Source organism: Protopterus annectens, chromosome 1.part2 (assembly GCF_019279795.1).
Source record: "Protopterus annectens isolate FY-2018-M chromosome 1.part2, PAN1.0, whole genome shotgun sequence".
Taxonomy (NCBI): domain Eukaryota; kingdom Metazoa; phylum Chordata; order Ceratodontiformes; family Protopteridae; genus Protopterus; species Protopterus annectens.
This window is the reverse complement of record NC_056727.1, coordinates 309,183,315-309,209,822: the sequence shown is the minus strand read 5'-3', so window position 1 is coordinate 309,209,822 and position 26,508 is coordinate 309,183,315. Positions and strand designations below refer to the sequence as shown.

Below are 26,508 nucleotides of genomic sequence, written 5' to 3'. Positions count from 1 at the left end.
CTGCAGGACTGCATGGATAAGGCAAATCCCAAGCAAAAAAAGACAAAACTAGAGCCTCCATAAAATCATCCAAAGCAAATTTTTGAGAGAAAAATAGCTAAAAGAAAAGACAATCATAACAGAAGGGTCTCACAGAAAAATCTATCCATCAGAGCCACATCAGGGCAGCCTAGTATGAACCTATGAACCTATACCATGCACGAGGAATACATGGGTGTAAATGTATTGTCCTAGTGTGATTCTGCCTACTGTAATTTAAAAAAAAAAAAGATTCTATGGGACACTGTCTTCCTTTTCAGACAAGTCAATTTCTATTTGACAATAATCTTCCTTTTCTCCTTGGCCAGATTCTGCTTTCCCAAAGTTAACACTATATCTTTTATCACCACATACATCTGTGTTCTATCAGTAATGCACAATGATTATTTCATGGTATGGAAGTCTCTTCCTCCCTTTTCTAGGATTCCTCAACCCCTCCTTGCCAATTGCCTCATTTTCCTCTTCTTCAGGACCTATTTCCTCAAGGTACTATTCATTCAATGTCTACTTGCAGGAGGACCAAGGGTTTCTACTCTAGGATGTTTTTGATTCCCTGAGGGAGGACTCTTGGAGGCCCATTATAGACCTCTTCTTTCTCAGCACCTTTCTTGAAAGTTTCTTCTTTCATAATATTGACTCACCAGTCTCTGTTTTCTATGCTTCTTCCTCAGACTTTTCTAGTGTCAATGGACCTAGAAGTTGCATACATTCTTTGCAGTCTAGGCCTTGTAGCATGGGATTTTGCTATCAGCCATCAGCTGATTCTTCAGGTGATCTAATTCCATCAGAACACAACATTGTGGCAGACAGTCTGAGCAGATCCAGGGTAGACCCTCGCGAGTGGATGCTTCAGAGATAGTTTTTTCCTGAACTTTGCCCATTAGTGGGGTACTCTTGTGGTAGATCTTTTATGTCTCCCCTTAGAACACACGACTCAAGTTCTTATCCAGAGTGCCAAGTCCTCTGGCTTGGAAATTGGATGCCATGTCTTTTTCTTAGAAGGGGATACTCCTGCATGCATATCCACTCTTTCTCTGTTGCCAAGTGTCCTGTAAAATATTGTATGGGACAGGCCCAAAAATCTTGTTGGTGGCTCCCTTTTGGCCCTGACAGCATTGGTTTTCCCTCCTTTTTCACCTGGCCTGGGACAACCATCTCAAAGTTACTCCACTGGATGTTTCTCACACAGAACAAGAGCTCTCTAATTCACATTCCTTTTCAGCACCAGTTTTCTGAGGATGGGCTTCAGGCTTTGCAGGAGGCCACAAAAGCCACTACTAGAAAACCTTGTGTTGCGAAGTGGAAAAGAATTTCTGCTTGGTGTCACAACAGTGAATAGGACACTATTTTAGTGGGTATTCCTATTCTTTCTTACTTGTGAGTTGTTTAATTATGGTCTGGTGTATTCTTCTGTTAAAGTTCATTTGTCAGCCATTTCTGCTTGTCTCTGGAGCCACCACTTTCCTCTAGGTTTGAGGTTAAACAGTACTTTAAATGCACTTTTCATATTAGGTCTTTAGGAAAATCAGTACTTCCTTCTTGGGGTAATTTTGTTCTTGAAAAGTTAACTCAACCACATCATGAAACAGCAGTTTTTATGTCCTTAAAACTCTTTACCTGAAAACATAGCTCTCAACCAATCAGGGACAAATCTCAATAGAGTCGGGGACAAGTCCGGAAATAAGCAGGGACACGTTAAAAGTAAGTGTTATTAACCTGAGACATTGAACAAATAAGAGAATGTGAATTAATGTACATTTTCTGAACTAAAAATCTATAACTCGAATTATTATCACTATTTAAGTGTAATTCACAACCTTTTCTCCAAAGATCACCAATTTTAGGAGGGATTATGAGGGACAAGGCTAAAATTTGAGTTAAAATCAGGGATGCCCCTGAAAATCAGGGACAGTTGAGAGGTATGCCGAGAATACCTTGTTGGTGGCTTTGACTTCTGCCAAGAGTGTCTCTGAACTTCATGCCCTTATAGCAGCATCTCCTTTTCTGTTTTATCGTAAAGACAGGGTGTCTGTTGGAACCAATCCTTTTATGCCTGAAGTGGACAATATGTCTTTGAATCAGACCATTCATCATCTTCCTTTTTCCATTCTTCTCAAAATAGCAGTGAGAGTGTTCTCCATTCTATGGATTTGCATAGACAACTCTGATATTGTTTTCCTTACAATCTCAGTTCTCTTCTTTGATATTAGGAAGTCTGAGGAACTTTTTGTTTCTTATCAGAACAAGAAATTGGCTATAGCAGCTTCTAAGCAAAACATCACTCCTTGGATTTCTCAAGTCATTTCTTTTTGTTATCCTTTTATGGGAAACAGCTTTCTGTTTGTGCTCGTTCTACAATGTCGGTTGCCTCTTCTTTTTCAAGGGTTACAATGCTAGATCCCTTTTGGAAGTTGCTACTTGATCATTTGTGAATACTGTCACTAAGCACTACAAGCTGGATGCGATTTCTAGGGCCAAAGCAAATTTTATTAGTTCCATCCTGCATTTATGTTGGGAAGAGGAAGAAGGAACTAAAGAGACCTCTATCTCTAGTCATCTCCCTATTGTAAAGAATACTACAACAGTGATTAAGAAAGAACAATGTACTTGTGTAAGAACTTATAACATTAGATGTCCTACTTATCACAGTTGTAGTACTTCATCCTTCCTTCCTTCTCTCGTTTTTTTTTTTTCTGCACCCTCTGGCCGAGGGATCTTTTTTTTAATTCCTTTTGGGTATACATGTACCATCCTTCTGTCTTCATCCTTGGCTGATCCTGTTCTTTTGGGGAAGTTCAGTTCTGAGGATTTTGTGCATCTCTTATGCACCTTACACCTTGGATGTAGGACATATGTCTGACATACAGTGCTGGGCAGGGTCCAAGGCTTAGGTATGCTGGTCTGATGTATGGCTGTCCCCAGCAGGATATCCCTATTGCAAGGAATACTGCAGCAGTAATAAGGAAGACATCTATTGTTATGGCGAGTTCTTGAACAAATGTATTTTTTCAGGCTTCTGGTTATTCTGAACTAGGCGAGATTTAACAAACACTGAAGTCTGGTCGGTACAGTAATTAATATTGCTATATCACAGCTCCCAGCTCTAGGGTTTGATCTTGACTCATTGCTACTATCAGTGTGGTTTCTTTATTTTATTCCATGTGAGTTGTCTCCCTGTGCACTTGTTTTCTTCCACTTCCCAAAGATGTGCTGGTCAATTTGCCTTGGCAAACTCTACATGTGTATTGCATTTGTGCATGCCTGTATTGGTTCATGGCTGAGAATGTCTACAGAGGTCCCTTTTTAGTTAAATGAATACAGCAAATAGTCATGATGATAAAGAGACTTATGACCTTCAAAAGCTTTTCTTTTGCTGAAGTTTGTATACATAGTCTGAATGACGTAGCGTAAACGAGGTAAGAAGCCTAGCAAAATTAACAAATCTAAGAGAATGTCAGAACTAAACTTTTCAGTTATGACAGATAAACCCAATTAAATGTAAGAGTAACCCCCAAAAAAGAGGTGAACAAAGAAAGAAAGTAGTAGTGTTCCAACCTTGGAAGGCTTCCACCATATAAAAATTGCAGCTTTGCAAAAAAACAAAAAAAAAGATCAGTCATTAGAGAGTAAGAAAAAACTTAACTCACAATTCTCTTCACTCACTGAGGCTTCAGGTTAATGTTAGGCTCTTAGAATCGGTCACTTCATGGGCCATCTAGTTCATTTATGCATGTTCCCCAAACCTTTCCAATGGATGCTGGCTATACTGAAACTACAGCAGTAAACAGGTTATTACGGGTCAGACATTTTTTCTACATTATGGTCATAATTGTCACCAAACTGGATTTGTTTATGAACGTATGTGCCCCTGTCCTTTGTGTTACATTGGATAAACCTCCATTCAAGTGAGGGGTCAGGTTCCTAGAATACCTAAAAGACATTATTTTTTGCTGTACCATTAGTCCAGTGGCACAGTATTTTATAGTGACAGTGCTCCGATCTCTGACACTTGCGTCTCTTGTTTATTCCCCACCAACTGTTAAACTGTATTTCATGTATAAAAAAAGGAAACAAAATTCATTTTGTCATATGAAATACTGCATCTGAAGGGGCTGAGTAATGATTTTAGTGTGAAGTACTTTAGAAAAATGCTGTTATATGAATGCATTATTTTCATGTTTATATTCGTATAGTCTTGCACATTTTCATCTAACAACAGTTTGTGATTTTTTGTATTCTTAACTGTTTGCTGTGATTGGTTGTTTTTTTTTCTGTTTTGGACTTTATAAGGTTGGTGTTTTGGTATTAAAGTGAATAAGAACGGCTTTTTATATTTATTTCTTCATCGAGCTGAGTGAAATGTTGGTGCTTGTTCACAGTGTGTTCGTTTCTTCAGTTTTTCGTTTGTCAGTTTGTTTTTTACAATTACTTTAAGCGGAAATAAAAATTATTTTTCAGTTGTTCCAGGGTCACTTCTGGGATGAGACTGTGCGCCAGTGGGCTTACTCATTATATAATATTTTAAGTCCCTTAGATGTAAAAATATTTGTGTTTAATGTGCATTTGTGTTGCTTAATGTGGACAGTAGAAATTCATTTTAAATGACTTGTGTTTTTCAGATTTATTATGTCCTTAAACCTGATGGTGTATTTCTTGGAGCAATGATTGGAGGTGATACTTTGTATGAACTCCGTTGTTCCCTACAGCTTGCAGAACAAGAGAGGGAAGGAGGCTTTTCACCTCATATTTCACCTTACACTGCTGCCACTGACCTGGGGAATCTGCTGGGACAAGCTGGATTCAACTTACTCACACTGGTAATAACTTAATTGGTAAATACTTTAATGTATTTTTGCTGACTAATAATCTGTCACTCAGCCTTTAGCTATTTTCCAAGAGAAGCACAGAGAATATATGTATCTTTACTAAGGACAAATTGGGATAGACACAAGGGAGATTATCCTATTTTTTTTGTGTAGATAACTTTGACAGCCCAGATAATGGAAGAGGAGAAGCAACAGAATGTCTTATTCCAGTTACTGATGCAGATCATTAGGTGATACTTGGAAAGAAGAGATGATGATGGCTGAACAGTGTGAATGGGTAGCTGTGGGTGTGGATGCTGATGATGTGGAGGATAATATGGAAAATCTTTTGGTTGAAGGCATGTGTGGTGGTAAGTAGTGGCATGGACTGCAAAGCACTTCTTAATATCAGATTGAAGTAAAATCTGAAAGTTACCTGAAAAATGGAAGAGGCTGGAACAGAGCTGAAACAAACCTAAACAGATAACTTTTGTGTTTTTGAGATCACAGAGGAGGAGGGAAGGCATAAACATGCAAAATGAATTCAAAGTAAATACATTGCAGATACATTGTGTGAAAAGTTGCAGTCTAAGACAGTATGGTGTAATGAGGGAACTGATGATCACTGTGTTGCATTTTTGTCAGTGCAGTTTCTATGCTTTTGTCACAGTAGGTGGTGAGAAAACACTCAAGTATTTTTAACCCTGCAACTAACTAGATAAGCAGAAACTGCTGAAGCCAATTTCCTTTTTAAATGGTTTGGAGAAGTAGGGGAGAAAGCTTAATTATAAGTTGGGTTAATGAGGATGCCATAGTAACTAGTGACTCAGAATACTGTTGAATGACTGTAGTGTATAGGAATGTAGGCTTATTTTAAGTATTAAGTTATGGGTAATTGTGGTGCAAAAATAATACGTTTTCGTGGTGCATTCTGCGTAGGAGAGTTTTTTGTTAACGTTTTTTAATGTAGTAATGATCCCTTTGTAAAAAAATTGAGTCCCTTGATCTTGGCATTTGTTGTTGGAAGAGTCCATATTCTTGGGGAAGGCGCATCATACCAGCATAAATTGACCAGCTACACAAGCACACCTACCTCTTGAACATGACATTTATTTTTTTTCAACTTGCATAGTCTAATTCTCAGTCCTAACCCTTTATTGTTGAAAAGTGCCTTCATTTTCTTGTCTACATATAAATCTTCAGTGTTTGTGAGACTATCTAAGTATCAGCCATGATCTGCACTAGTGTTTTTTGAACTTTCTTGGGGAGGGCCACAGTACTGAGCCTGCTGCTTGCAGACACTGGAGAGAAAAACCTGTAACCTTCCATTCCACTCAAAAAAAAGGTACTGGTTAAAAGTTTTTTACATGGAGATTAATATTAGGGTCAACTCTGCAGCACCAGACATTATTTCTTTGTGAGTTGCATACCCAGTCTCTCTTCTCAATCCTTTTTAAGCTCTTCTGATTGATTCTTGTAATTATCATGCAGTATTTTATATGCTTTACTAATTATTCCTTTTTTAACTGCAGCTTCTGTTCTATATTCTATTAAACACTCTACCAGTGTTGGTCTTTCATTTAGGAGCCCCCTATTTCTTCTCCTTGCCTATACTCTGATATCAATCCTTGATAGGGAAGGCAGTCTCTTAACCTGTAGTCCAAATAAATGTTTGGCCTCTTCCCATTGTGTTACCTTTTCCTTTCAAGTTATTTGTTCCCAATACCTTGGTTCCTTTGCCAGTTTTCTCCAATAAATTCCAGCCCCCTCTTGCCTATTATCTGTGTTCCTGACCACAGTCAACCCTATCGGCAAAATCTCTTTTCTCCATTCTCATACTGGTTTGGTTCTTAGAATACTCCCTGCTATTTTATAAATATAATACTCTGTATGATTTTGGTTGTTCTCCTTAAGAGTCTGCATCCAAAATCCCAATTTCTCCTTATTTCTTGAGCTTCCTGTCTGTGTCATATCATCCCTTTCCACCTTGAATTATAGTTTTCTGCCTGTGCTATGTATAAGAGCCTTAACTGTGTTGCTCTAAAATACCCCCTCAAATTAGATAATCCTAGTCCACCTTGTTCTCTTGGTAGAATCATCTTATCCCACTTCCCTTTCCAGGTAAAATCTCCTTCTCATCCTCCTTTGAGGAACGTGAAGGACCGTAGGCTACTATATATGAGATGGATAGCAGCAACGAGTGATTACCACACTACCTTCTAATACCACCCATATAGTCCTTCTTTAGGAGGTACTGTGAGAATTGAGGACCAACATGGAGTGGCCTTAAACTCCTTACTTTGCACTTTTTATTTGAGGGAGAAGGTATCGGAGCTATTAGGCTTTGCACCCTTAGGGCTGGTTATAACAGACAAAGTCTGTAAGGGCCATGGTTCTGTTCTGGCAGTTTCTATAGCTGAATGGAGTGAATCCCTATCAAGAATCTTTCAACCATCTCCAGTATGATCTGTTTAGCCCACACAGTTCGTAGAAACCACAACATTTTGTTGTGACTAGATGGAATATGTTGCTACCCTGCTGCCAGACAAGGAGTCAGAAGCCTTGGAGAGGTATGGAAAGAGCTCTCTGCTGTGCCACATTGGGACTTGGAGATTACATGTCTCACATACCTATGTCTATATTACAGTCCTTCTTGTGTATCAGGTGTTAGAAAAGCTTGCAGACCTCCATGAGATTTGTCTCCATGATTATGTGTGCAGCTGCTGTTGTGTGTTTCCATTCAACCTCTTGCATCTTCGTGGTTATGTCTTTTTAAATTAATTGGTGGTGATGTCACTACTAATTGAGTATATAAATGTAATTAAATTGTTGGTTCTGTTTATTTCTGATGAAGTCTCTATTGGAGATGAAAGCGCTAAAATGTTTTTATTAAAGAGTAAATGTTTTTATTAAAGAGTTTTTATATCCATCTCTGGGAGTGTATCCACTTGTCTTGACAAGGCTTCGGCTATTTTTTTTTTTTTATATATTGTGAATGTTTATTTTTAAGGGGAAAATGCTCTTTCATCAGGCCTTTTAGGGCCTGGTTGATAACTGTTTAAGAAATAGGCCATCACCACCGTCCTTTGTTTCTTCTGCCAGACTTTGTTAATGCCAAAAGTAGTAGAAGCCTCTTCATCACCTGGAGAAATGTTTCTGATATTGTATGATCTTACCTTGTCCAGTGACAACAAAGTCTCTCAAGAGGACGCCCATGCCAACCTAGTTGTGGCAGTCCTAGCTACACTGTGAGGCTTCCTTTCAGAAGGAAGCAGTTCTCATGTTTGCCCAAGCATACAAAGTCATCACCAAAAACTTGTACATTCTCTACGTGGTCAGTAGTGCCATGTCTTGGAGCGCACAGGTTTTCATTTAAGTTTTTAGCATGCTTTTCAGTAAAACACAGCCTAGCATGCCTTTAATGTCAAGTAAGTGTTCACATATGCGTTTTTAACTTGTCCAAAGACTGAGAATCTGAGGCTAAGTGACCTCAAGAGTTGGTTATATCATTTTAGGTAGTGAAGTCTGCAGCATGGAGGGGGTGTTGGGCTTTCTTCCCATTGTAACTTGTATTAGTGGTTTTCCTTTCAGCTGAATGGGCTTTGTTAGTGTATGTTTAGCAGAGCAGAAATTCTCAGAGACCTTTCATGTACAGTTCAAAGTTCCTATCTCAAAAGTGCCCCTCATGAGACCACAGTTTGTTGGAGCTTCTGGAACAGGCTTAGACTCTTTCACCATTTTGCAGTGGAGATTGCAGAACAGTAAGGATTGGGAAATTTACCCTTTTTTCCAGGGTAGTGCAGTCTCAAGAGTTGGTATATATAATTTGCAGGGGGTGTGGGAGGAGCAGGGGGGCAAAAAACTGTAATTTTTATGTTAAATGAACAATTTAAATGGAGCAGCTGTTGTTGTCAGTGCTCCACGGTCTGTGTTGAAAACCCCCATTTGGTCTGTGCATGCGCAGTAGGTATTTTGTCCTTACAAGATTCGACATCATGAAGTTTCGCTTTTCTGAGTGTTCGATCTTCTCATCTCACTAATTTCAATTTTGATTATTTGAACATTCTGTCTACTGAAGTAGATCCATAAAAAAAATATATAGGGATATAAAAAGTTTACACACCCCTGTTAAAATACCAGGTTTTTGTGATATAAAAAAATTAGACCACAGTAAATCATTTCATAACTTTTCCCACCTTTAATGTGACCTATAACCTGTACAATTCAATTGAAAAACAAACAAATCTGTTAAGGGAAAAAATATAAAAAATAAAAAACGTACAATAAACTAGTTGCATAAGTGTGCACACCCTTAAACTAATACTTTGTTTAAGCACCTTTTCATTTAATTACAGCATTCAGTCTTCTTGAGTAGGAGTCTCTCAGCATGGCACATCTTGACTTGGAAATATTTGCCCACTCTTCCTTACAAAAGCACTTCAAATCTGTCACATTGCAAGGGCATCTCTTGTGCACAGCCCTCTTCTGGCCAACCCACAAATTTTCTAATGAATTTAGGTCTGGGCTCTGGCTGGGCCATTCCAAAACTTTAATTTTCTTCTGGTGAAGCCATTCTTTTGTTGATTTGGATGTATGTGTGGGGGTCATTGTCGTGTTGAAAGGTGAAATTCCTCTTCATCTTCAGCTTTCTGGCAGACACCTGAAGGTTTTGGGCCAAAGGTGACTGGCATTTGGAACTGTTCAAAATTCCCTCCACCTTGACTAAAGCCCCAGTTCCAGCTGAAGAAAAGCAACCCCAAAGCATGATACTGCCACTACCATGCTTCACCTTGGGGATGATGTTCTTTTGGTGATGCTAAGTATTGTTTTTGCGCTAAACGTACCTTTTGGAATTGTGGCCAGAAAGTTCAACCTTGGTCTCATCAGACCATAACACATTTTCCCACATACTTTTTGGAGACTTGATGTACTGTTTTGCAAATTTTAGCCAGGCCTGGATGTTTTTCTGTATAAGAAAAGGCTTCCATCTTGCAACCCTACCCCATAGTCTGGACATATGGAGAATACGGGAGATTGTTGTCACATGTAGTACACAACCAGTACTTGCTAGAAATTCCTGCAGCTCCTTCAGTGTTGCTGTAGATCTCTGCAGCCTCCATGACTAGTTTTCATCTTGTCTTTTCATCAGTTTTGGAGGGAAGTCCATTTCTTTACAGTGTCCACTGTTGTCCCATATTTTCTCCACTTTCTGATGACTGTCTTCACTGTATTCCATGGTATATCCAATGCTGTGGAAATTTTTTAGTACCCTTCTCCTGAGTGATACTTTTCAACAATGAGATCTCTTTCATGCTTTGTAAGCTCTCTGCGAACCATGGCTTTTGCTGTCGCAGGCAACTGAGTAAATGTCAGGGAAATCCTACTAGGAGAGCTGAACTTTATTTGGGGTTACTCAGAGTCTCTTTAATTGATGGCATGTGTGTATCCAAGAAGACTGAAATCTGTAATTAAATCAAAAGGCGCTTCGACAAAGTATTACTTTAAGGATGTGCACACTTATGCAACCAGCTTATAGTACTTTTTTTATTTTTTATATTTTTTTCCCCTAACAGATTTGTTTGTTTTTTAATTGAATTGTGCAGGTTATAGGTCACATTAAAGGTGGGAAAAGTTTTGAAATGATTTATTGTGGTCTCATTTTTTTATATCACAAAAACATGGCATTTTAACAGGGTTGTGTAAACTTTTTATATCCACTGTATGCATGTATATGTGTGTATGTATGTATATATATGTGTGTGTGTGTGTGTGTGTGTGTGTGTATATATATATATATATATATATATATATATATATATATATATATATATATATAAAATATGTGTCTGTGTTTGTACATGCAGACAGACACACACGAGGAACAGCAAAATGTCAAGTCTGTCTACCCTCTCCACCCTTTTAACCATAACCAACATTTAATTTCTTTCATCATTTTAATCAAATCTTGTTTTTGTTAAATATTCTGCACTTTTAGTTTTCTGTAAGCACCACAGATATATGAAAAACCTCTTCTATCAACATTGTCAAAACATGCAGTGTTGTCGCTAGAGAGATCATAATGCCCATATACATATATACATGCCAATTTTCTGTACACCATCTTTCTACCATATCAGTTTACTTTTTTCCTGAAAATTTTGAATCCTGTGACATTCTAATAAAACATGAGCATTGTCTCTTCTGTATTGCAAACAGCACACTTCCTTTCCTCAAAGTTGTTACATTTAATTTCAACTTTTACGGGGAGTTTATTCATCATCAACCACCATAAAAAATCTTTACGCTCCTGTATTTGGTAATTGCACTCCTCTTCTCAATTCTTAACCATAACGGTGTCTGATAGTCCATTTCATGGTTTCATCTTACAACATTTTCCATTACCATGCCATATCATACATTTTCTAATATTATTTCACATAATCTCTTGTAACTTCTATTGTATAAGCTTAAAAAATGTTCAGCATTGTCACCCATCTTTTTAACTCTGTTCCTTTATCTATATATCAAAACAACTTCACATATGTACATCTCACTACTTTTCTACAAACACAGTATGTCTGTTGATTAACATAAGTCTATCCTCCCAAAAATGTGAAGAACATAATAAAGTGGGCGTTACTATATATTTATTTATTTGTATGCATCTGCATTATCCTTTACATTTTATAAGACTCCTGTTTTTATCATGTTAAGTTGTGTTCCCCGTAAAGCAGAAATATAAATTGCAATGTCTTCTTTTCTGATTTTCTCGGGAACATACATATTCTCCCAAAATTAATTTTATTTCCCTAAAAGAGCAGAATGTGTTAAATAGAATGTCTATTTTCCTATGTTGCTATTGTAGTAGTAAAAGCTTGTAACAAACTCTCCCATTGTTTTGTCATTGTATCCTTCCAATCAAATTGTATATTTTAAATTAAAATAAATTCTACCTGTTTTTGTGTTATCCCCAAAACTCTTTGCTTTTCTGTCTACTAATGTGTAATTCTACCCTATAGAGTATTCTACTAAGAGTTGCTATTACTTTTACCCAGATATCATTTCTGACTGCTACATTGTTATTTGCATACCAGTAGACAGATCCTCAAATTCCTACAATAGTGTTCCTGTTTCTTGAACCTCCCTAGGGGTTGCTTTTGGGAAAGTGAAACCCCATCGACCATCTTATTGGACCAAGCAACATTGAGGAGGTTTACCTCCACATCCCCTTCTGACTCCTGCAACTCACTGCCTATATTAAGTACTAAGGCCTCTCTGTCATTGGTAGGGATTTATCATGTTAACGTGGTGGTAGAATCTATGCTTCTACCTCCTGCTTGGTAACTCTGTCACCTTTCTGTCAGTGGAGAAGGAGCTCTTCTAGGCTTCCTGCAACTTGTCCTGTCTCACAGGAATAAATGCCATTACCTGTATAAAACATTTTCTGACTGTCCTGTCATACCAGGCCTTTTGCTGCTGTTGTGCCTGTGCTAGGTGCTCCTATGCCATCCCCCATGAACTCTTTAGGCTGAAAGTTTGGGACTCCTTTTGAGAATCACACTCATTCTCCCACTTTTCATGAATTAAATTCAGGGGCCCCTTACCCTGTGACCATATAGTAGCTCAAAGGGTGAACATTTTGATCATTCCTGGGGACTTCCCTGTATTAAATAGAAGATGGGACAGATACTTGTCCATCTCCATCTTGAAATGGTCTGCACTTGCCCTTAGAGTGGTCTTTAGTGTAGAGTTAAACCTCTCCTCCAGACCATCTCACTGTGGATGTTAGAAGGTAGTCTGTAGGTTCTTTACCCCACAGCACTTCCATAAAACAAACCATTAGGTCTGACATAAAGTTGGCACTTCTGTCCATTAATATTTGCAAAAAAAATTCTACACTGATAAAAATGTCTAACAGAGTATTTGCTTCCTTGTCTGATTCAATGGAAGCCAGAGCCTCCGCTTCTGAGTATATAGTGTTGGAGGGAAGCATTCTAGCTTATCAGTGGGTGTGGTAAGCACTAGGTAGCTTATCTACCACAAGATCCAGGTACAGATTCTTAGTTTTAGCACTTGAATTTTCTTATTCGTGCTCAGAACTTGTTGTTAGCACTAAATAAGCTACAAATTACTACAGCACTCAACCTTCTTCTTTACCTAGAGGAAAACAGTTTTGGTACTTACTTTCCTCACTTGCTTAGAGAAAAACAGGTCTTATACTCACTTTCCTCACTTGTCTAGAGGAAAGTAGTTTTTTATTCAGGCATGCCCAAGGGTCAGCTCCCAGTGTTCTCTCCTATCTATCTGATGAGTCTGGGCATCTTGGGGCAATGTAGCAGTTGCCTCATGTACACAGACAACCCTCTCCTCCTACCACCCAACCACAACCTGTGATAGATGCACTTATCTAGCCAAACTGGAGGTAAAGCTCTCTTCAACCAAGATTGAACTTGACAGTCAAGAGTAGAAGGTAAACACTTGCACCACACCACACACATCACATAGTCCCACTAAACCTACACCACCAAAATCCACACATAGAAACACAGAAACATTCACGGAGGCTCTCGGTAATAATCTGCTCAAGCTACAGAGACCTCCAAAGCTGAAATGCAAGCAACCTCCACCTCCCAACACAACCCAAATGACACACAGCCCACAGACTCAGTGTGCCAATAAACCACAGCCCATAAGGCAAAACAACATACCCAACACACTAGTTATAGGTGACTATAGTCAGGCACACTGATGTCCCACTCACCAGGCTAAACAAGGAAAAGGTTACCATCAGCTGCCTATCGGGTGCCAGGATCCACCACATAACCGATGCACTCAGGTCACTCCACAACAAGTAAAAATATGACTCTGTCATTGTCCATGTTGGTGTGAATGACCTGGGATGTACCTTCCTGGACTACATGAAAAGAGACGTGGAAGAGCTCTGTGATCTTGTAGCCCAGGCAGCTATGACCCTAGCCCTGAGTAGCCTCCTGACATTGCCCAGAATGATACTGCAGTACAAGGACAAAATGATTGACTTCAACAATTGGCTAAGCTTCTGGTGTCATTCTAAGGGGATCCAGTATCTGTCTGCCTGGAGTGACATGGTCGACAGACCACGAAGCTTTGCCAGAGATGGCCTGCACCTGTCACCTGTGGGATTCCAGATACTGGCTAAGGGTCTTGCCACCCCTATAGTGCCTTTTTTAGGCAAGGTTCAAATGACAAATTCACCACCCTAACAGGAATAGGCAAACAAAAACTGAGGGTAATGCTACTCAATGCTAGAAGTCTAAATCTCAAAATGCACTTACACGAGGCACTCCTTAAAATGGAGAAAGTCGATATCTGTGTAGTGATTGAGACCTGGTTCAAGGCTCTAGAGAGCACCCCTGCATTACCAGGCTATAACTCATACCACACTTTTCTACCATCTAACCTGGACCAGAATGCCAAGGCGGAGGTGTGTCCATATTCATTAAGGATATCCACACCTCCAGGCTAGTTGTGCAGCATAATGCAGCCGAGGTTATCCAAGTGCAACTAACTTTGGGCAGAACTGCAATCCAAATTATAGCTTGCTGCAGATCCCCCACCATGCCCCAGGATTTCCACTCCTCTTTCCTTGATGTAGTAGAAAATGTTACTGTTCAACCATATACCCTAATAATGGGCGATTTCAACTACCCCACCATTAACTGGGAAAACTACTCGTCTACCAACTCCTTCGCTCAGCGTTTTGTGGAATTCATAAATTCCATTGCCCTGGATCAGCTTATCCACACCCCCACCAGGGTCAACAATTTCCTAGACCTAGTCATTACCAACATGAGTGACCGGTGTTCCACACCTGCAATCAACTCCTCGTTGGTCAGATCCAACCATAAGCTAATCACCCTAAATATCCGCATCCTGCCCCCACCCACTATTAAGGAAACCACAGTAAAAATTTTTCCAAAGCCAACTTCAGGCTTCTTAAGACAGAAGTGGTGAACTTCATGACACCCATACAGATGGACAGTACATTTACGACTGCTGAATCCTACACAAATGCACTCTATAAGCACTTACACTAATGCATGGATTGTGGTATCCCAAGCAGAACCAAGATGCTATCCTCCAAAAAAAAGGAAGCAAATCTGGTGGTCCCTTGCCATAAACAAACTTTACCACAGGAGGAAGAAACTGTTGCAAAAGAGAGTAAAATCCCATGAGTGGAGGATCTCCCTGGTCAACCTCAGTAAGAAGATGAAATCCCTTATAAGATCCTCCAGAGCTAGCTACAAAAACAAAATTGCTACTGATTATAAGGGCAACCACAAAGCATTCTATAGCTATGTCAAGAATCTCAATGGCAACATCCAGATCTGCTCTGAGTTACAGCATAACGGCATGGATATTACAGAACCAACTGATATTGCCAACATCAGGGCAGATAGATTCACTACTAACTTTACGCCCCTCTCACCCCCTAAAGGACCTATAATCTAGACAGGAAGAATGCGGAGTCCTTGTAATTACATCTATGCAGGTAAAAGCTGCACTCTCTAAAACCAAAAACACAGCATCCATGGGACCGGACAACATCCTAGGCTGCATTTTACACGAACTTCAGAACGAACTGGCTCCCCACCTAAGCACCATGTTCAATCATAGTCTCACGTAAGGCTTTGTGCCAACTGAATGGCGCACAGCAACAGTTATCCCACTCCACAAAGGGGGAGACACCACTGATCCTGAGAACTATCGCCCTATTACCTTGATGAGCCTGGTCTGCAAGGCCATGGAGCGTATCGTCATGGAACTCAAACAAAGACATTGGTAACTGCCAAACTCTGGACTACACCCAGTTCGGGTTTGTGAAAGGCAGATCATGCCTTCTGAACCTAATCGACTTCTTTGAGGCATTCAACAAATCCATAGACGAGGGTAAGGTGGTTCACACATCCTACCTTGACCTCGCCAAGGCTTTTGACACCATCCCCCATTCTGGAATTATAGCTAAACTAGGTATAAATCCCTACATCACAAGATGGGTTGCCAAATGGCTCACTGACAGAACCCACACTGTAAAAGTTGCAGACTCCAAATCTGACTTCAAACCAGTGACAAGTAGAGTACCACAGGGTTCAGTCTTGGGACCTCTCTTGTTTGGTATCTACTTCTCTGAAGTACAGGCTAACACAGAAGGCCTCTGGCTAATGAAGTTTGCAGATGACTGCAAACTAGGAGCCATGGTAGAGTCCCCAAATGATGTGGAAATCCTACAGAAGGGCCTCACTGAGACAGATGCCTGGTGTCAGAGGCATGGCCTCAAGCTCGATGCCAGAAAGTGTATTGTCATCCTCTTTGGTAAAAACTCTGTACTCATGAACTACCACATAAACGGCAGTCTACTTAACGCCAAATGAGTGATAAGAGACCTTGGGATCCAGGTGGGACAGTAGTTTCTCCTTTGATAATCACATCGCCACAATAGTCAGGAAATCCTTCTATGTGGCACACCTCATTACATCCTCCAGGAAAAAAGAGGTCATTGTTCCCCTCTGCTCTGCACTCATTAGACCCATTGTAGAGTACAAATGCCCCTTTTGGAATGTACCCCACAAGACATCTGCAGCAGCTGGAAAGGCCACAGAAGTACCTCACAAAGAGGATTACTGGCCTCAAACAGTTACCCCACACTGACCGTCTCAAAAAAACTCCAGCTTTACTCTGTAGCATATCGTCTACTCCAAGGAGATCTCTGCCTAACATATAAAGCTATGGTAAACCTAGAGCTGTTGGGCATGCTACACCTAAAGAAATCCCAATCCCTCTGAACTACATGCTGTAGGGACCTAAACCTTGTCACCACAATAAAACGGACATGCTGGAGGGACAGATTCCTGTCCCAGAGACTTCCTATACTCTGGAACAAGCTATCCTTGTATGTCAAGCAAAGTTGCTCATTAGCACTCTTCAAGAAAAATCTTGATGAGTGGATGGGAAATAGGAAATACACGGGGATCACTTCTGTGACTCTGCTCAAGAGGGGCGTAAGCCAGGGAACCTTGCTGGCTAGGCTTACTTACCCTTGGGCCGATAGCCTAGTTACCTACCTATGAATCTATTTATTTGCAAGAACTTGCTTCGCCACTGAGCAACCCTATTCAACCACAGTCTAATTACAGGCTTCATTCCAGCAGAGTGGAGAATTGCCATTGTCATCCCCTTCTCAAAGGTGGTGCCACTACTGACCCGGGAAACTATCGCCCCATTAGCTTGACGAGGCTGATCTGTAAAGTCATGGAGCGTGTTATTAAGGATCTCATAAACAAGGGCATACGCAATCTCCAGACACTCAACCCCACCCAATTTTGATTCGTCAGGGGTAGATCTTGCCTATTGAACCTAGTTGACTTCTTTGAGAATGTCACCAAGGCCCTGGATGAGGGAAAGTCAGTACACACAGCTTACCTTGACCTGCACCAAGGTCGTTGACACAATTCCCCACTCTGGCATCATTGAAAAGCTAACACAACTTGATGTTAACCCCTATCTTGTCAGATAGGTAGCCAGCTAGCTCACAGATAGGACCCACAAGGTCAAAATCGGCACCACCACCTCCGACAGCAGACCTGTCTCTAGTGGTGTTCCCCAGGGATTTGTCCTGGGACCCCTACTGTTTGGCATCTACTTCTCAGAGGTTCAGGCAAAGACCAAGGGCCTGTGGCTGACCAATTTGCAGATGACTGTAAGTTGGGTGCCATCATTGACTCCCCAAGTGACATTAGCATACTTCAAGAGGGTCTCACAGCTACAAATAACTGATGCCAAAGTCATGACCTTAATTTAAATGCAAAAAAAAAATGTACTATCATACCATTCGGCAGAAACAGGGTCTGTACTGATTACCACCTCAACTGCGACCCCCTAAGCACACAACCCATGGTGAGAGACCTGGGTACTCAGGTTGACAACAATCTCACATTCGACCATCATGTGGCGGCAGTGGTCAGAAAAGCCTTTTACTTAGTTCATCTCATAAGTAAAGGGATTGCATCCAGAAAAAAGGTTATTATCTCTCTCTACTCCTCCCTCATTAGACCTGTAATTGAGTATAACACCCCATTTGGTATGTACCTCTTCAAACACCTGCACCAACTAGAAAGGTCAGAGAAATACCTCACAAAGAGAATCCATGTCTTCCAACACCTGTCTTATGCGGACAGGCTCAAATCACTATCACTTTACTCGGTATCATACAGCTTGCTCAGAGGTGATCTGTGTCTCGCCTAGAAGGCAACATCGGACCCTGCCGTACTAGAAATGCTCCATATCCATAAGTCTAACTCCTCGCGCATTACCTGCTTGATAGGCCTAAATCTAATATGCTACATCAACAAAACCTGCTAGAGAGATAGGTTTGTCTCCCAGAGGCTGCCCCATCTCTGGAATGTTCTTGCCATACATGTACCTCGCTGACCCTCTTTAAGCACAACCTTGATGAGTGGATGGGAAACGGCAAATTTATCCCAGGGGTTCCACCTTTGTCCCTTATTGACAGGGGCGACAGGTGCTGACTGAGGTTTCTTTTTTGGGGATAAACTCTTGGCTAGGCTTGTAAGGGCCCCAGGGCCATTAGCCTAGTGACCTCCTTTGATTTATTTATTTGTATATGTATGTATGTATGTATTGCATTTGTTTACCGGGAAGGCACACTGGGCCTAGGTGAGCCCATTTTCAGTGGAGGCCTGGGGAGGAAAGCTCCACATACAGTTAGTAAATAGATACAAGTACTAATAAAAACCAGAGTTAACAAAAACTTTACAGTAACAAGCTTGGACATTCACATAACAAATATTGTACAGTAAGAAGCTTGGACATGCACTTAAGTCAGGTGCAAATTACAAATACATACCAGAGTTAAGCAGTATTATACAATAACAAGCTTGGACCATGGTATGAGCAGAAGGTTCAGATTGTATATACATTGTATTCCATAGCAGGATTTGTTAATTGAAGGGGCACATTGGGTTTATGTTCAAAATGTTGCCATGAGAAAGTAGCCAAGACCTATATTAGTAAAGATTCAGTCATACCAGCACAAAGAGTTGATCCTGGCAGAACTGTAGCAGGATGAAAAAGTATTAAAATAGGAGATAAAGTGTTTGTGGAAAATGATTTAGAAGGGAAGAAAATGTATCACAGCAATCAAGGAATGACGAGAAGCAGGTGTGAGATTCAAGCTGCCGGTCCAGCTGTCTTAAGAGTATTTTTTTTCCTGAAGGATCAAAGACATTTTTGATGTAGAACAGGTTAAGGAGGAAATAAAAATGTTTATCCAACAAAAAGTGAGCCATCAAACAGACGGGAGCTTTGCTTCTCATTCTGACAAAAAAGCCCTTAGAGAGATTTTGATAGTGAAATCTTTTCCAGTGTTCCAAATGATTGAGTGACAGAGAAAAAGCTTAGGAATTGACTAGAAGAATCAGGAGTACCTTAGACATGAATCAAGTCTAGTGTTGGGAGATGGAGATGATCAAGAAGAGGACCAACAGCACAGAAATTAGTGAATAAATGTGAGATTGTAAAGCATCAATCACATTAATGAAATATGTCTTTGGAAGTATAACTAAGAAAGACTGAACTTTTGTTGACTTTGTTAAACGTGTGGGTGGACTGTAAAGCATATATGTCATGTTATGTTTTTAATGTTTAGAAGGACACTAAAGGGGGAAAATAACTAAGTAAAAGATTTTTGTTTATTCGTACTTCTATAAAGCATTTCATGGTATAAACTTCATGTTGCATATAGAGCAGTTTTGTATGGTGTGCATTTGGGTATTTTAAATGTGTGTGAGGTGTCTTTTTAGTGACTGTTGTGTGTGTTAAATATATTAAAGTAAACAAGTACCTTTTAGTTGTAAGAAGTATTGGTTTTACAGTATAACAGAAAGGCCAACTAGAAGAAGGTTTAGGTTAATAAAATGCTGTGATCTTGGGCTGCTGGGGTGGTGTTAGAATGTAAAAATATACTAATTATGTTATATGTAGAACTAACATGATAATTCCCCTTGTTTTTACAAGGGTGAGTGGCTAGATTAATGTCCTAGGATTAATGTATAAAAAATTGTTTTGTAAACAGATTGTCTTGAAAAATAAGACAACATGATGAAATCAATGAAAAATACTAGGTTTCTTGCTTCTGCAAAGATATTAGCTTTTTTACCAATAGTTGATCCTCTCAGTGAGAGACAAGATGTCTACAGCTGAAGGCAGTTTGCCAGGGGAATTCTGCTCATTTTGTTAGGAGTGAAAGTTACGAACACTCCTTCATGCATTTTTACAAGTTGTTAGCCTTTTTTTGTTCTCATTAACGGGTACTTTTACATGGAGACAAGCTGTTTGCATGTGCAAGCATTTAATTCTGATACAAAATTTAAAGATACAATGGCAAGCATTTCGGTGAAAAATAATGCTTGACATTGTGGGAAGTAACAAGCAAGAGAAAGTATCCTTAATACTTTCATTCATTTAATAGAACATTGCATGTAGCCAGTGCACTTTTTCTTACAGTTACCAGTTGATGTTTTCTGAAAATAAACAAGCTGTTTTTCACATCTGGGATGAGAATAGAGGTTAGAAGAAAACAGACAGCTATTGGTGTGAGAAAAACTAGCTGTAACATGTATTTTATCCTGGGTAACCTTAAGTTTAGATTAGGTTATGCCTGAGGGGGCAGCTGTCAGTTTGGCACACTTGATCCTGTACTGATGGTTAAACTTCATTTATTAAAATGCACATGGTTTTGTGTGTTTTTCTACATTAATAGGGGGGAGGGGGTATTCTGAAAAAGTATTTAGTTTTATATTAAGAAATGCAGAGTGCAGATAGCACAGCTTCAGGAGATGCATTTGGAAAGAAATGAATATGTGAATCTGGCAAAGGATTTCAGGATGGATATTCAGCGGAATATGCAGGACAAAAGAAAGGGGAAGTAATATTGATTGCTAGACTGGGTCCAATACTGATAGAAGAGGGAAAAAGTCCAGTAATGGTAGATTTGTGGTAATAAGGTGCTGTTGCCAAGGGAGGAAGATTAAATTAATGTATTTATATTCCACCAAAAACTGCTATTATGGAGCTTAAGAAAATGTTGGGAGAAATAATCAGCTTTCAGCAGGGAGTATTACTTATAGGTGGGGACTGGAACTTTATTTACAACAGTGAAGATGTATCTGGGGGACTTAGAAGTGAAAATGCAACAAAAGTGGGAGATTTCCGAAGAAGTTTTTGAAAATATTTGGAATTGAAGAAGTGAATTCAATAGTAGGAGCTCTGAGAGAATTTACTTATTATTCTCCAAAGTATAATAACTGAACTAGACTGGATAGAAATTTATATTTCACAGGGACATGAGCATTTAATTGAAAGCTTAAACATCCCATAACTATTATTCAAGAGTTATTAGGGAAGATAGAAATTTCTTCAGAAGTTTTAGCTAGTGAGTTGGGATAAAATGAAAGTGGATTTTAAAAATAGGGTAGAAGTAAGAGGTAGAGATATGGTTAAAAAGTGATACAAATTATTTAGAAGGGCTAACAAATGTTAAACTACTGCAGAATAAGGGGAATCTCACAGAACAAGAAGCAGAACAGCAGAGTACTAAAGAAAAAATGAGGGAGTGTCTGGATAGTATGTGTGAGTTTAGAACAGTTGTTTTTAAGCAACTATTTTTTGATAACTCCAGAGGACAAAAAAATTTTAGAACAATGACTTAGAGAGCAAAAAGTGGAAAGAGTTGTTGCCAAACATATGATGACCATAAGAAGAAAAATAACCAGAGACCATATGGAGGTATTACAGTTAATTATGATTTTTTTAAAAAAAATGTATAAAGCAGAGAAAAGTGGAAATCAAGAAAGAGAGCAAATGGAAATATTTATGGAATACCTAATTATGCCAAGTTTAAAGGTATGCGAAGTTCAACAATTAATTAGGATAACAGGAGATGAGATAAAAACAGTGACTTATAATCAATCTGTAGGAAAATCTCCAGGAACAGATGGTATTCATGTGCAAGTTTGGAATTTAACAGGGAAGAAAATGATAAAGACCTGGAAAGTTTTGTTTAACAGTATTTTAAGAGGAGGGGAAGCACCAACATCTTGGAAGAAAAATGTGATGTCTATACCTAAAGACTATATAGACCCAGCTTCATATAGAACCATTTCAGTCTTAAACCATGATTATAAGGTGTTTATGTCTACACTAGCTAAAACAAGGGCAAAGGTGTTGCCAGATTTGATAGATATGGGTCAATGTGGTTTTTGTGGAGGGGAGGCAAACATTTGACAGCATTAATAGAATGATGGTAATACAGAGGAAGGCAGAATGTATGAAAATATTACTGCTGCTGGTCGGTCTTGATGCTCACTAATCATTCAGAAAAGTAAGCTGGGATTTTATGGGTAAGGCAATGGAAGTATTTGCATTCCCTGATTAAATAATAGGTTAATTAGAAGTGTCAGAGGCAATAATTAAACTGGAAGGGTTCCTCTCTGATAAGTTGTGTCTGAACAGAGGAAATAGGCAGGGGTACCCAGTTTCCCCTTTGTTAATTTCTTTGTATTTAGATCCATTGGCAAAGAAAACAAGGGACTCAGAAATTCAAGGATATAATTGGTATGGTACTTAAGAAAAGTTGGCTTTATTTGTAGGTAATAGCATTTCATTCCTAATAAATCAAGAGGCGGACATCTCAGTGTTTTGGAACATTTTGAAACAGTTTCATGTCCTTTTGGGGTGTAAAATTAATGAAAATAAAGCAAAGGCTGTAACCATAAATTATGTTCCCACACATAAATTGGTTCAGCAGTACCCATATTTATGGGGACACAATAAAATGGAGTATTTAGGAGTATGGATTAAAAAGGCTTTTGTTATGGCAGCTAAGGATATGTGGGAAGATGCAAAACAAAAGATAATACAAAAACTGGGAAACTGGAAGCTCTTGTTCATGGGATAGTAAGATACAAGCAGTTGAAATATTTTAATCCCTTTAGATGTTCTTCGTGTTTCACTGTTGCAGTCATTACATTTGGGTTATCTGCTTGCAGGTAGCCCTCAGTCGGCCTGATTATCAAAGTCTTGGGTCTTGTGTCGGTTGCTGTCTCATCTTCTATGACGTCAAGCAGTCAGGGTTATAAAGCATGCAGCCAGTGCGCGAAGCAGTTCGCAAGTGCTGGTCGGCCGACTCCTGAAATTTTTGTTTTCGAGTTTCAGATACGAAATCTTCAACTAAGCTAAGTACCTCATTGGGGATCCTTTTTCTTACTCTAAACCGATGTCAGTAAAAGTTAACAATTGTATTTCTTGTGGAAAACAAATACCTCATAAAGATTTTCTTTCGTACTGCATTCCTTGCTTAGGCCCAGACCACGACGTACCTTGCTGTCGCTCTTGTGCCTTATTCAAACCTTGAACTACTCATTGTTGGTTCATTTTCGCATCTAATTATTTTGGTACTCGGTTCAGTTATCCTGAAATGGCTTTGCTAAGCCACCCGACTACCGACATTCCTAAAAAACACAAAGATAAAGACAGAGACAGACCGCATAGGTCCAAAGCTGCTGACGCTTCTCCTAAGCTAGTCGCCAGTTCACCGGTACTCAGTGAGGCACTTTCGCAGCCCCTGATACTCGCTACTTCAGATTCGCAAGCCTCTACTGAGACCCATTCAGAGTCCTGTATGCCACGAGATGCTTCTTTGACTGTGGAACCTGCAGATGTCTCTACCTTGGATGGGTTTGGAGCCGCTGTCCAGGCACCGGCTTCTGAGGGTGTTTTCAGGCCTACTGACTTGCATATTAAACCAACGCCATCTTCTTCTTCAAGGCCTAAAACTCGATCCATGCCTAAAAAACCAACGCCCGGACCGCATGTTCAGGCCCCTATGCCAAAAAAATAAATTATAAGAATGGCTGAAGACCTTATTACTCTAATCAGAGGAAGCCACCCTTGAGACCTAGAACTGATTTTCCTTCTGATTCTTCTGATCAGGATTCTGAAATTTCTGTTTTTTTCTGATGACCAGGAGTTGCCCTTATCTACCTATGAGGATTCTGATGCAGAGGACTCCATTCCCTCTGCTTCCCCTCCAGAGGATTTCTCTTTTGGTGAAACCTTGCATACTCTTAGGGAGCATTTCCACTGGGAAAGCCAGGATTACTCTGACTCCAAAAAGAGGCTTAGGGAATTCTTACTCCTTCCTCAACACAGGCCTTTAGCTGTCTCTCCTGTACTGGACATTGTAGATGATGCCTTCTCAGAATCTAGCCTGGCCCCTGACACTTTACCTCCGGCTCCCAGAAAACCAGAAAACCTGACCAGTATTACAGGGTACCTGACACTCACAAGTTCCTCTTTAAGAATCCTGCTGCGGATCCTGAGACCATTTCAGAGGGATCCAAAGGTATTAAGGCTACTACTGCCAAAAACCCTACCCCCTCTGATAGAGATTCCAGGGCCCTGGACAGATGGGGTAAGAAGGTATAAACTTCTGCAACTTTGGCCATTAGGGCCTTAAACTGCCAGTTTCATATGTTAAAGTATCAGCAGCATATCATTGGATTGCTTAAACAGAAAATTATGTTGATACCTGACTGTGCTGAAAATAAAGAGTTACAGGATTTAATGCATTCTACTGAACAAGTTGGAAAACATACTTTGCAATGTGGTTTTGATTAATTAGGGGCATCTTGCAGGGCTGCTGTCACTGGGTCTGTACTTAGAAGGCATGCTTGGCTTAAGGAGCAATCTTTACCATATCATGTCAAAGCTAACTTACTGGTTGCTCCCTTAAACCAAGACTTCCTGTTTGGCAACAAAGCAGAAGAAGTACTTAAAAAGATGGAGGAAAAAGCTAAATCTATGCAAACTGTTAAAAAGATTTCCTGCAAGTACAGCCTCCCAGATTTAGTACGCACTGGCCTTCTAAGAATTGGTCCTTTCCTGCCTTTTCCAGGCCTTCACAGTCCAAACCCGGAACACCCAGGCTTCAGTCCCAAGGTACTCACAGGCCTAAGCAGTGGGGGGCTCCCACTTCCAAAGCTGGGAGTAGTAAGATACCCCTCTATGGTAAACTGTCACAAAGACTTAACTTTAAACCTTCCAAGCCCTGCTCAGCTGACTGTTCCTTTAGGGGGAAAGATCGCCCTGCATGCAAAAAACTGGGAACTTATTACCAAAGACAAATGGGTTTTAAATATAGTTTCCCAAGGATACAGATTCCACTTCTTCTCCTTACCAACCCCAAACGGTTGGCCAGACCTACCCCCAAATCAGTGGGCAGAAGGTCAAAAGCAAGTTTTCACTCTTCTAAGCATCAGAGCTATTCAATCTGTCCCAGAAGAAGAATGGGGGCAAGGTTTCTACACAAGACTTTTCCTGGTACCCAGAAAAGACAATTCCCGGCGTCTTATCCTGGACCTGTTTATCCTAAACACTTTTTTGTTAATTCCAAAATTCAAAACTCTTCATCAGCTGCTTACCATGCTAGGCAAAAATGCCTGGTTGGCAACACTGGATTTAAAGGAAGCCTACCTGCACATCCCAATAAGGGAGTCTTGCAGAAGATACCTACGCTTCAGAGCAGGCTACATGCACTATCAATTCCCTGCACTGCCCTTTGGCTTATCTACTGCGCCCAGGGTATTCACAAACTGCCTAGCTCCAGTCATTGCATTTTGCAGGCAAAGAAATATTCAAATATATCCATACCTAGATGATTGTCTTAATTCAGGCAGAAAGCCAGGTCATACTATTAAATCATCTGGCATTTGAAAAGAAATTACTAACTTCTCTGAGGTACACCATAAACAAAAAGAAATAACATGTAGTACCCTGCCAACAAATAGCATTCCTGGGAGCAAGCTTGAATACAACTTCCCAGATAGCCTACCTCATGCCAAAGAACCAAGTTAATTTGACAGCCTACTTCAAACTAATGGCCACAAAGACCCAGCTATCTGTAAGGAAAATACTGCAAGCCCTGGGGTTCATGGCCTCTTACATTCTACTAATTCACTATGCAAGACTGCATATGAAGAAACTTCAATGGTATATAAAAAGCCTATGGTGTCAACATTCTCAGGACCTAGAGTCAATGATTCCTGTCATACCTTGTCTAAAGATAGATTTCCTTTGGTGGGCAGAGGCCTGCCACCAAAACAAGGGATTGCCATTCACTCTACCCCTTGCTGCCCATACCCTAACAACAGACGCATTAGACTATGCATGGGGGGCTCACTTGGCAGGGCAGTGCATTCAGAGCAAATGGAACCCGAGTCAAATGCACCTGCATATCAATCAAGAAGAAATGTTAGCTGTACAGAATGTTCTGACAGCCTTCAAGGACCACATTCTTTCAGGACAATTACTGGTAAAGATGGACAACACCACTGTTATGTGGTACATAAACAAACAGGGGGGAACCCACTCATACCCTCTCTGCAAACTAGCCATGGCTCTGTGGAACACAGCTTTGAGCTACCAAGTGCACCTACAAGCTCAATTCCTGCCAGGCAAGCTAAATACACTGGTAGATGACCTGAGCAGAAATCTAATGGACCCACAAGAGTGGAAACTGGAACCAAAGATATTCAACATTTTGAGAAAC

At 40.0% G+C, this 26,508-nt stretch overlaps 1 protein-coding gene across 2 annotated transcripts in view; it reads left to right on the top strand.

Moving 5' to 3' along the window:
* Nucleotides 1–26,508, top strand: part of NDUFAF5 (NADH:ubiquinone oxidoreductase complex assembly factor 5) — a 658,571-nt gene that overhangs the window by 444,039 nt on the left and 188,024 nt on the right. For both annotated transcript variants that reach the window (XM_044056157.1, XM_044056167.1), the window contains one exon: nt 4,659–4,856. In XM_044056157.1, the coding sequence (XP_043912092.1) occupies nt 4,659–4,856 (198 nt within the window). The remainder of the gene's footprint in view (nt 1–4,658; nt 4,857–26,508) is intronic.